At 43.9% G+C, this 13139-nt stretch overlaps 1 protein-coding gene across 4 annotated transcripts in view; it reads right to left on the reverse strand.

Annotated features, from left to right (window-relative positions):
• Positions 1-13139, reverse strand: part of LOC139566058 (TBC1 domain family member 22B-like) — a 171106-nt gene that overhangs the window by 135240 nt on the left and 22727 nt on the right. For all 4 annotated transcript variants that reach the window (XM_071386913.1, XM_071386912.1, XM_071386914.1 and 1 more), the window contains exon 6: positions 9261-9331. In XM_071386913.1, the coding sequence (XP_071243014.1) occupies positions 9261-9331 (71 nt within the window). The remainder of the gene's footprint in view (positions 1-9260; positions 9332-13139) is intronic.

Raw genomic sequence — 13139 nt, forward strand, 5'->3', positions numbered from 1 at the left:
TCAAAAAAGAGCAATTAAGTTTTGGAAACATCTAAAATACAGTGACCACCTCTCACATCATTACCAGGCCCTGCAATGCCAAGAGCTGAGCAAAGAAGAGAGTCCCCTCATCCAGCTGGTCCTGGGGCTGAGTTCACAAACCAGTTCTACTAACACACTGAAGCCTCAGGACCAGAACATCCAATCAATCAGAATAAAACAAATTACACAGTCAAAACAAAACTACATTGCTTATTGGGAACCACAAGCACAAACACAAAGCAAAATGCAGTGCTATCTGGCCTTAAATCGACAGTACACCGTGGCTAACTATTTGACCATGGTTACTGATCAAAACCTTAGAAAAACCTTGACAAAGTACAGGCTCAGTGAGCACAGCCTTGCCATTGAGAAGGGTAGACACAGGAAAACCTGGCTCCCTGTAGAGGAAAGGCTGTGCAACCACTGCACAACAGTAGAACCTGAGACGGAGCTGCATTTCCTGACAAAATGTCAAAAATATAAAACAATTAGAGAGTGTAATTCTCCCAAATTTGAAACCCTTATTCAAGTTTTCAAAGACCTCTCTGATGAGAGTAGGCTACCCGTCCTGTTGGGGGAGGACGCAGAAATCTGTGGGTTGGCAGCGCACTACATTGCTGCCTGCCATAAGATGAGGGACAGTGTCTGACAGACCAATCAACCTACACATGTACTCTACTGTATGCTTATTGTTATTGTTCAATGTATGGTTATTGTTGTTACTGTTGTCCCGTTGACAATTTTGATTCTTATTATTTCCATATTGTAAATATCCAAAGTAAGCTTTGGCAATATGTACATTGTTACGTCATGCCAATAAAGCAAATTGAATGAAAATTTTGAGAGAGCGAGAGAGAGAGAGAGAGACCCAGAGAAAGAGGGGGGGCTGGAGAGAGAGAGGAAGAGAGAGCGAGACACAGAGAAAGAGTGGGGGCTGGAGAGAGAGAGGAAGAGAGAGCGAGACACAGAGAAAGAGGGGGGGCTGGAGAGAGAGAGACCCAGAGAAAGAGGGGGGGCTGGAGAGAGAGAGGAAGAGAGAGCGAGACACAGAGAAAGAGGGGGGGCTGGAGAGAGAGAGGAAGAGAGAGCGAGACACAGAGAAAGAGGGGGGGCTGGAGAGAGAGAGAGACACAGAGAAAGAGGGGGGGCTGGAGAGAGACAGGAAGAGAGAGCGAGACACAGAGAAAGAGGGGGGGCTGGAGAGAGAGCGAGACACGGAGAAAGAGGGGGGGCTGGAGAGAGAGAGACACAGAGAAAGAGGGGGGGCTGGAGAGAGACAGGAAGAGAGAGCGAGACAGAGAAAGAGGGGGGGCTGGAGAGAGAGAGAGAGACACAGAGAAAGAGGGGGGGCTGGAGAGAGAGAGAGACACAGAGAAAGAGGGGGGGCTGGAGAGAGAGCGAGACACAGAGAAAGAGGGGGGGCTGGAGAGAGAGAGACACAGAGAAAGAGGGGGGGCTGGAGAGAGAGAGACACAGAGAAAGATGTGTAATGTTGTGTGTAATGTTTACTGTTAATTTTTATTGTTTATTTCACTTTTGTATATTATCTACCTCACTTGCTTTGGCAATGTTAACACATGTTTCCCATGCCAATAAAGCCCCTTGAATTGAATTGAAAGAGGGGGGGCTGGAGAGAGACAGGAAGAGAGAGCGAGACACAGAGAAAGAGGGGGGGCTGGAGAGAGAGAGACACAGAGAAAGAGGGGGGGCTGGAGAGAGACAGGAAGAGAGAGCGAGACACAGAGAAAGAGGGGGGGCTGGAGAGAGAGGAAGAGAAAGCGAGACACAGAGAAAGAGGGGGGGCTGGAGAGAGAGAGACACAGAGAAAGAGGGGGGGCTGGAGAGAGAGAGACCCAGAGAAAGAGGGGGGGCTGGAGAGAGACAGGAAGAGAGAGCGAGACACAGAGAAAGAGGAGCTCATGATCAGATGAGCTCCTGCATTTTTCAGCATGTTCTTAAAAAAAATATAGACTTAGAGTTAGATAAACGTGGCTTTTTTTGTCAGGAACATATACAGGATGCTACCCTCTACAACATAACCTTCACTCCAAATCAAAACTCAAAACCTACAACCTGATTTTGGACGGAATTACGGAAATCACCTGGAAGGCTTACAACTACAGCAAATGCTCTGGAAAACAACAGAAACCTGAAAACACCCTCCAACCTGGAATTGAGTGAGTAATGTTCAGTCTGAAGCTATATCTTATTTCCAAAAGCCCAGAAGAAAAATACATTAGATGACTTTATAAGGACTGAATGCTAAATTAAGGCTGCCAAGCTTGATACAACTTCAATTAGCACTGAGGTGTCAAGTGAGAGGTGTCAAAGCCTTTATCCTAACAATGGCAGGAGAGTCGCATAGTCTACTCCAACCAAATGGAGAAGCCTTAGAAGCTGCCTCCTGCTGTTCAGAGGTAATTAAAATACAGTACGTAAAGAATTATGTGTATGTAAAGAATTATGAGGCAAGATCACAAAATGAAGCGACTTATGGAAAATCAAGAGGTACTTTTGGGAACATCAGCAACCTCATCTTCCACACAACCATCCCCTGGCATGGCACAATTCTATATTAGCACACTAACCCTCTGTTAAGAGAGGGGGTGTTAACGAGGGGTGGAAACTCAGGATACTAAACAATGAGGACTCTGAGTCAGCTAATATAAATCTCTATAAGTCTGGAACAGTATTGGTACAGGGCAACCCCAAACAGTTTCAGCTGGACTTTCATCTAATCAAAGAATTAGCCCAGCAGGAGTAGCTCTCCCTTGAGAAAGATACCCCCACCCCGAGCAGGTCAGACCTCTTCATTATATAACCACAGATGAGCAACCCCAAGTGGAAAGTCAACCTCCCAGCACAGAGTACTACCCCCCTCATTGAAATGATGGATACATTCACCCAGCTGGAGGTAAGGCAGGTGGAGCTGGACCAACAACATTGGACACTTTATGGAACACAAAGCCTTCACTATCTCATCCTGGAATATCCAAAGCCATCTGCCTTTGGCCTAAAGAGCAGGAACCTGGACTTCATCGCAGAAATCGGAAATACAGACATCGTCATCCTACATGAAACCTGGTATAAAGGAGACGGACCCACTGGTTGCCCTTCAGGTTAGAGAGAGCTGGTAGTCCCATCCACCAAACTACCAGGTGTGAAACAGGAAAGAGACTCAGGGGTTATGCTAATTTGGTATAGAGCAGACATAACTCAAACCATTATATTAATCAAAACAGGAACATTTTACATCCTGAAAAGGAAATGATCTTAACAGAGAAAAATGTCCTCCTGTTTGCTACCTATAACCCCCCACTAGAAACCCCATAGTTTAATGAAGACTGATTTCCCCCTCCAGGATGGAGAAGCTATCATTTCCAGGGACATGTACTAGTCTGTGGCGACCTAAATGCCAGAACTGGACAAGAACCTGACACCCTCAGCACACAGGGGGACAAACACCTGCCTGGAGTTGACAGCATTCCCTCCCCCATATTCCCCCTAGGCACAACTATGACAACCTAACCAACAAAAACGGGTCACAACTCCTGCAGCTGTCGCACGCTGGGTATGTACATAGTCAACTGGTAGGCTTTGAGGGGACTCCTATGGTAGGTACACCTATAGCTCATCTCTTGGCAGTAGTACTGTAGACTACTTTATCACTGACCTCAACCCAGAGTCTCTCAGAGCGTCACAGTCAGCCCACTGACACCTCCATCAGATCACAGCAAAATCACAGTCAACTTGAAGAGAGAAATACTCAATCATGAGTATCACTAAAACAATACAGAAATACACAACGGAAAAAGAAGGAACAGCACATCACAAATCAGCTCAATGTAATTGAAGAATCCATAGACTAACCACTTCTGGGAAAATTGGAAAACACTAAACAACAACACAAAGAATTATATCTCCAAAATGGAGATGTCTGGGTAAACCACTTCTCCAATCTATTTGGCTCTATAACAAAGAGCAAACAGCAAAAACATATACATGATCAAATACAAATCTTAGAATCAACTAGTAAAGACTACCAGAAGCCACTGGATTCTCCAATTACCTTGAATGAACAACAGGACAAAATACAAACCCTCCAACCCAAAAAGGCATGTGGTGTTGATGGTATCCTCAATGAAATGATCAAATATACAGACAGCAAATTCCAATTGGCTATACTAAAACTCTTTAACATCATCCTTAGATCTGGCATCTCCCCAATATTTGGAAGCAAGGACTGATCACCCCAATCCACAAAAGTGTAGACAAATTTGACCCCAATAACTACAATGGAATACGCGAAAAACAGCAACATTGGGAAAATCCTCTGCGTTTACATTAACAGCAGACTCGTACATTTCCTCAGTGAAAACAATGTCCTGAGCAAATGTCCGTGTTTTTTAACCAGCTTAAGCCCCACCCTCTTCAACAAATATATCAACAAATTGGCGAGGGCACTAGAAAAGTCTGCAGCACCCTACTAGAATCTGAAGTCAAATGTCTACCATTTGCTGATGATCTGTTGCTTCTGTCACCAACCAAGGAGGGTCTACTACAGCAGCACCTAGATATTCTGCACAGATTCTGCCAGACCTGGGCCCTGACAGTAAATCTCAGTAAGACCAAAAGAATGGTGTTCCAAAAAAGATCCAGTCGCCAGGACCACAAATACAAATTCCATCTAGACAACGTTGCCCTAGAGCACACACAAAACTACACGTACCTCGGCCTAAACATCAGCGCCACAGGTAACTTCCACAAAGCTGTGAACGATCTGATAGACAAGGCAAGAAGTGAATTCTATGCCATCAAAAGGAACGTAAAATTCAACATACCAATTAGGATCTGGCTAAAAATACTTGAATCAGTTAGAGAACCCATTGTCCTTTATGGTTGTGAGGTCTGGGGTCCACACACCAACCAAGAATTCACAAAATGGGACAAACACCAAATTGAGACTCTGCAGGCAGAATTCTGCGAAAATATCCTCCATGTACAATGTAGAACACCAAATAACACATGCAGAGCAGAATTAGGCCGATACCCGCTAATGATCAAAATCCAGAAAAGATCCGTTAAATTATACAACCACCTAAAAGGAAGTGATTCCCAAACCTTCCATAACAAATCCATCACCTACAGAGAGATGATCCTGGAGAAGTCCCCTAAGCAAGCTGGTCCTGGGGCTCTGTTCACAAAAACAAAACATCCTACAGAGCCCCAGGACAGCAACACAATTAGATCCAATCAAATCATGAGAAAACAAAAAGACAATTACTTGACAGATTGGAAAGAACAAAAAAACTGAGCAAACAAGAATGCTATTTGGCTCTAAACAGAGAGTGACCCAAATTTAAGGAAAACTTTGAGTATGTACACTCAGTGAGCATAGACTTGCTACTGAGAAAGGCCGCCGTAGGCAGACCTTGCTCTCAAGAGAAGACAGGCTATGTGCACACTGCCCACAAAATGAGGTGGAAACTGAGCTGCACATTCTAAACTCCTGCCAAATGTAAGACCATATTGGAGACACATATTTCCCTCAGATTACACAGATCCACAAAGAATTCGAAAAACAAACCCGATTTTGATAAACTCCCATATCTACTGGGTGAAATACCAGCGTGCCATCACAGCAGCAAGATTTGTGACCTGTTGCATCAGGAAAAGGTCAACCAGTGAAGAACAAACACCATTGTAAATTACAACCCATATTTATGCTTATTTATTTTCCCTTTTGTACTTTAACCATTTGTACGCCGTCAGACCACTGTAAATATACATAAACTCAGCAAAAAAAGAAACGTCCTCTCACTGTCAACTGCGTTTATTTTCAGCAAACTTAACATGTGTAAATATTTGTATGAACATAAGATTCAACAACTGAAACATAAACTGAACAAGTTCCACAGACATGTGATTAACAGAAATTGAATAATGTGTCCCTGAACAAAGGGGGAAAGTCAAAATCAAAAGTAACAGTCAGTATCTGGTGTGGCCACCAGCTGCATTAAGTACTGCAGTGCATCTCCTCCTCATGGACTGCACCAGATTTGCCAGTTCTTGCTGTGAGATGTTACCCTACTCTTCCACCAAGGCACCTGCAAGTTCCCGGACATTTCTGAGGAGGAATGGCCCTCACCCGCCGATCCAACAGTTTCCAGACATGCTCAATGGGATTGACATCCGGGCTCTTCGCTGGACATGGCAGAACACTGACATTCCTGTCTTGCAGGAAATCACGCACAGAACAAGCAGTATGGCTGGTGGCATTGTCATGCTGGAGGGTCATGTCAGGATGAGCCTGCTGGAAGGGTACCACATGAGGGAGGAGGATGTCTTCCCTGTAACGCACAGCGTTGAGATTGCCTGCAATGACAACAAGCTCAGTCCGAAGAAGCTGTGACACACCACCCCAGACCATGACAGACCCTCCACCTCCAAATCGATCCCACTCCAGAGTACCAACCTCAGTATAAAGCCCATTCCTTCGACGATAAACACAAATCTGACCATCACCCCTGGTGAGACAAAACCGAGACTCGTCAGTGAAGAGCGCTTTTTGCAAGTCCTGTCTGGTGCAGCGACGGTGGGTTTGTGCCCATAGGCGACGTTGTTGCTGGTGATGTCTGGTGAGGACCTGCCTTACAACAGGCCTACAAGCCCTCGGTTCAGCCTCACTCAACCTACTGCGGACAGTCTGAGCACTGATGGAGGGATTGTGCGTTCCTGGTGTAACTCAGGCAGCTGTTGTTGCCATCCTGTACCTGTCCTGCAGGTGTGATGTTCGGATGTACCGATCCTGTGCTGGTGTTACACGTGGTCTGCTACTGTGAGGACAATCAGCTGTCCGTCCTGTCTCCCTGTAGCGCTGTCTTAAGCGTCTCACAGTACGTACATTGCAATTTATTGCCCGGGCCATATCTGCAGTCCTCATGCCTCCTTGCAGCATGCCTAAGGCACGTTCACACTGATGAGCAGGGACTCTGGGCATCTTTCTTTTGGTGTTTTTAAGAGTCCGTAGAAAGGCCTCCTTAGTGTCCTAAGTTTTCATAACTGTGACCTTAATTGCCTACCGTCTGTAAGCTGTTAGTGTCTTAACGACCATTCTAAAGGTGCATGTTCATTAATTGCTTATGGTTCATTGAACAAGCATGGGAAACAGTGTTTAAACCCTTTACAATGAAGATCTGTGAAGTTATTTGGATTTTTATAAATTATCTTTGAAAGACAGGGTCCTGAAAAAGGGACGTTTCTTTTTTTGCTGAGTTTAATATAACATTTGTAATGTCTTATTCTTTTGGAACTTCTGTGAGTATAATTTTTACTGTTCAGTTTTATTGTTTATTTCACTTTTGTATATTATCTACTTCACTTGCTTTGGCAATGTAAACATACAGTGAAGTCAGAAGTTTACATACATTTAGGTTGGAGTCATTAAAACTAGTTTTTCAACCTCTCCACAAATGTCTTGTTAACAAACTATAGTTTTGGCAAGTCAGTTAGGACATATACTACAGACAGATTATTTCACTTATAATTCACTCCATCACAATTCCAGTGGGTTTACATACACTAAGTTGACTGTGGCTTTAAACAGCTTGGAAAATTCCAGAAAACAATGTCATGGCTTTAGAAGCTTCTGTTATGCTAATTGACATAATTTGAGTCAATTGGAGATGTACCTGTGGAATCATTTCAAGGCCTACCTTCAAACTCAGTGCCTCTTTGCATGACATCATTGGAAAATCAAAAGAAATCAGCCAAGACCTCAGAAAAAAAAATTGTAGACCTCCACAAGTCTGGTTCATCCTTGGGAGCAATTTCTAAACACTTGAAGGTACCACATGTATCTGCACAAACAATAGTACGCAAGTATAAACACCATGGGACCACGCAGCCGTCATACTGCCAAGGAAGGAGATGCGTTCTGTCTCCTAGAGATGAACGTAGTTTGGTGCGGAAAATGCAAATCAATCCCAGAAAAACAGCAAAGGACCTTGTGAAGATGCGGGAAACAGGTACAAAAGTATCTATATCCACAGTAAAACCAGTCCTATATCGACATAACCTGAAAGGCCGCTCAGCAAGGAAGAAGCCAGTGATCCAAAACCGCCATAAAAAAGCCAGACTACGGTTTGCAACTGCACATGGGGACAAAGATTGTACTTTTTGGAGAAATTTCCTCTGGTCTGATGAAACAAAAATAGAACTGTTGGGCCATAATGACCATTGTTAAGTTTGGACGAAGAAGGGGGAGGCTCGCCAGCCCAAGAACACCATCCCAACCGTGAAGCTCGGGGGTGGCAACATCATGTTGTGGGGGTGCTTTGCTGCAGGAGGGACTGGTACGCTTCACAAAATAGATGGCATCATGATGACGCAAAATTATGTGGATATATTGAAGCAACATCAGTCAAGAAGTTTAAGCTTGGTCGCAAATGGGTCTTCCAAATGGACAATGACCCCAAGCATACTTCCAAAGTTGTGGCAAATAGGCTTAAGGACAACAAAGTCAAGGTATTGGAGAGGCCATCACAAAGCCCTGACCTCAATCCTATAGAACATTTTTGGGCAGAATTGAAAAAGCATGTGTGAGCAAGGAGGCCTACGAACCTGACTCCGTTACACCAGCTCTGTCAGGAGGATTGGGACAAAATTCGCCCAACTTATTGAGGGAAACTTGTGGAAGGCTACCCGAAATGTTTGACCCAAGTTAAACAATTTAAAGGCAATGCTACCAAATACTAATTGAGTGTATGTAAACTTCTGACCCACTGGGAATGTGATGAAAGAAATAATAGCTGAAAATAAATCATTCTCTCTAGTATTATTCTGACATTTCACATTCTTAAAATAAAGTGGTAAATGTCAGGAATTGTGCAAAATGTATTTGTCTACGGTGTCTATAAACTTCTGACTTCAACTGTACCTACTTACATTTTTGAAGCTAATAGATTGTGTTTAGTTAAAATATCAGACATAATAATTGTTATCAGAAGATACTATTAACACGTACATTTGACTGGACACCCAAGATAGGCTATGCCCCCCCCTCTCGAGACAGTCTCAGTTCGGTTCGCTTTAAGGGCTCTTTTGAGTGTTCACACTGAACAAAAAATGTACAGAGTCCAGAAAAATTTGCTGAAAGGGACCAAGTGTGAAAACACCATTAAAATATGACTGAGATTGTTCTTTTAAAGAGGACTATATGTGAAAACACCGTTACTTACCGAAAGGAGCTTCCACGTGATTGGACGAACCTGGCGCGGAATTCCAGACCAGCTCAACTTTCGTAATTCCTCTGAAAGGGGAACAGACAGAGAATTACATTATGACATTTTCAAAGAACATACAAGACCACTGCGATTCTTTGCCTGAAGAAAGCAAAAGAAAAAAGACAATATTTGAACACACAAATTTCATCAATTACATATTATACTACAAAACCTTAGGCTGATGCTGTAGGCGTTTCTGTATCCTAAGGCATTTATCATGTTTGCGTAGGGGGAAAACATATTCCCTGGAAAGACAGCGCCATGCGTATTTACTGTGCAGCTTATTTCCCCCAAAGACTCATAATTGCCTGTTATCCAACACATACATAGACCGTGATGCCAGAAAATGAACCCAAAACATATGTTGGCTCTAGAGGAAAACATATTTCCTTGAAAGACAACACCATGAAGCTTTTTGATTTGGTGTATATTTTCCCCCAAATTCCCTGATATCCCACACATACAAATTAATTCCAAATCCCAAGCTTCTCCTCACCGTCTCGGACACCCATAACATTAGCATTTGACGGGTTTAAAGAGGTTTCCCATCACATGGTCAGGAGGCCGCGTTCTGGGGCCCACGAGCGTTAATGTGAATAAATCTCACAGAGGTGCAAATTGGACTTTTAAATTGGAAAAGAAGGGCTCCCCCTGGGTCTATAAAACCACCAGAAAATATGGTGCTCTGGTCAAAATTCGTGCTCTGGTCAAAAACAGTGTACTACTGTATATAGGAAATAGGGTCCCATTTGGAATGCAGCCATGGTTTAATTCTGGATTCTTTCACATAATGTCCACTGCATACTTCAAACTCTGCGGGAGTGGGCAGTGCTAAGTCCTATTGGCCATGGTAAAGTGGTAAAGACTAGTGCACTATAAATGAAACACTAGGGTGCCATTTGGGACACAGACAAGGCCTTCACCTGTGTCATTCATCCATAGTTCACCAACAGCCATGCATCTAACTTCGCTTCAGCCTAACTAAAGTTTAGGACTGAATCATTAACATTCCGCCTGCCTATTCCAATCCAAATTCCACACAAATTCAACAAGAATCTCTTCAGTGTACTTGCATATTGTGCATTGTCTCACTCGTGTTAGGAGAGCGGGGGGGGGGGGGGGGGACTGATGTGTGTAAATGAGATGACAACGGCAGGCAAAACAGGTAAACGCCCCTCCCGTTCTCCCAACGACTCCTCCATCTTTCTACCGTTATACCTCTCCTTCCATCCCTCCCACTCTACCTCCCTCCATGTAAAAACAAAAGCATCTCTGACTCAGGCCTAAACTCCCATCTCCACTCTTGCTCAGAGCGCTGGCGCACAACTGGTATAACACAGCAAATATATTGATTAGTTCCAAATTACGGGCCGGCAGTTCTAAAGCAAACGCAAGACAGTATTGTGTTAGTGACAGATATTGCAAATGGGAAATGTTGGCCTGTTCTAAACAGGAAGGCCTGGATTAGTCCATTGGCTAAATCGAGTGTCCACTTAGGCTATACAACGTATTCGTAGTTGTATATCACTACTGCTTTGTATACCATCACCACTTAGGCAAGGCTACAATCTGAGCGTGTTTGTTTTTCATCTATTTACCCTTTTACTTATTATTTTCATTCCCAATGAGATTCAAAAAACTTTTTCAGAAGAGAGCAAAAAGCCAGAAATCAAGCATTCATTATATATTCGCCATATAAAAATAAACAACACAGTGCCACGGTAGACATAGGATAAAGGCTAGCCTATAGGATATAGAAATTGTTCCATATTTCCTCCCCGTATCTCCAGGGCCTCTGCTGAAGTATATAGATTCTATAATGAATCACAGCCCACAGCACACTATGGTCGCGTCCCAATAATCTATCCTTCTTCATGAACTGTGCAATCGTTCACTACTACCCACAAGTTTAAAAGCATAGAATTGGTGTAGGCACGGGCTATAGTAGGTTTCCGTACACCAGTCGTATCCTTTCAAATCCATAAAGGGATGTGAACAAGTGCACACTTCAGGAGGAAGGAGATTATTTGGACGCAACCCATCAGTAAGGAATCGCACAGCAGCCCCCAACAGCATAAAGCTTTTAAACAGAAGCCCTGAGGCTCCCTAGCAGGTAGAGACAGGAAATGTATATAGTTATCAAGACGTAAAGCATGTGCCTTCTTGAAACACTAAATGTAATGCACATATGCATCATTCAGACCATACCGTCAGGCCGTAACACCACCTGGTATGGCAAATGCACCGCCCGCAACCACAGGGCTCTTCAGAGGGTCGGTGCGGTCTGCCCAACACCTGCCCTTCAGGACATCTACAACCCCCGGTGTCACAAGAAGGACAAAAAGATCATCAAGGACATCAACCACCCGAGCCACTGCCTGTTCACCCAGTTATCATCCAGAAGGCGAGGTCAGTACAGGTGAATCAAAGCTGGGGACGAGAGACTGAAAAACAGCTTCTATCTCAAGGCCATCAGTCTGTTAAATTAGCCATCACTAGTCGGCCTCCACCCAGTACCAGGCCCTGAACTTAGTCACCGTCACTAGCCGACTGGCACCCGGTTACTCTACTCTACCATAGACTGCTGCCCTATGTACATAGACACTTGTTTAAATAAGGTTTGAGTCATTTCATATGTATATACTGTATTCTAGTCAACTCCATCCTTTTCGAACAATTGCTGTATATATATATATATATATACATACACACACACACTATTCTATCCTACGTATTCTACAGATGTGTGTGTGTGTGTGTGTGTGGTTACTACATGATTCCATATGTGTTATTTCATAGTTTATGTCTTCACTATTATTCTACAATGTAGAACATAGTCAAACTAAAGGAAAACCCTTGAATGAGTAGGTGTGGCCAAACTTTTGACTGGTACTGTATTTGTACTCCATTGCTGGTCCTAATATTACATATTTCTTCATTCCAGTCTTGTACTTTTAGATGTGTGTATTGTTAAATACTACTGCACTGTTGGAGCTAGGAACACAAGCATTTCGCTACACCCACAATAGCATCTGCTAAATATGTGTATGCAACCAATAAAACTTGATTCGATGGAGATTATTTTAATGGCATGGGCTTGGTAATTAACCCAAACCTAACCTTCTAGAGCCACAGGGCAGCTGTTGGGAAGGAGAGGAGAGGCATGATGAAATGATGCAGAAGAAAGAGGGATGAGAGAAGACAGCGGGACGGGGGAGTGCAAGGGGGAGCAGACGGAGGAGAGAGAGAGAAGGAGAAGGTAGGGAGCAGAGAAAAAGAGGTAGATAGACAACAGTGGAGGGAGAACCACACCCCATTCACAGTTACACTGAGGTGGCAGCTTTAATGAACCCCAAGGCTTTACAGGGAGGGAAGAAACTTTATAGGGAAAGGAATCCACTCAATGAATTAAATACAGAGCTACTCAACGGTGTCTCTCCTCAGTCCGCACTCTGCACCTTCGAACCCTCATCTGCGCCGTCAGCCGCATTAATTAATCAATTAATCTTACTAGCCGTTAATTAAAAACTACCTGTTTCCCAACTGACATTAATCTCACAGTGGGGAGAGAGAGTCAGACACAGACTTACACGCTCTCTCTCCTCGGGCGCTGATGACCTGGAAAGACGACCGTTCTCATGGCCATACGTGCAAGGCTTCTGTGTTTGGGGAGGGCTGGAGGTCAGACATTTACCTGGCACCATCTGGCCAGCAGTGTGTGAGCATCTGCCTGCTGCAGCCATACATCACAGATGGAACATCACGGGACATGACGGAACACACCCTCTGTGCTCTCCGCATTCTAAACACTACTCGAAAAATCTAAACTGGGGA

This window comes from Salvelinus alpinus, chromosome 37 (assembly GCF_045679555.1).
Source record: "Salvelinus alpinus chromosome 37, SLU_Salpinus.1, whole genome shotgun sequence".
Lineage (NCBI taxonomy): Eukaryota > Metazoa > Chordata > Actinopteri > Salmoniformes > Salmonidae > Salvelinus > Salvelinus alpinus.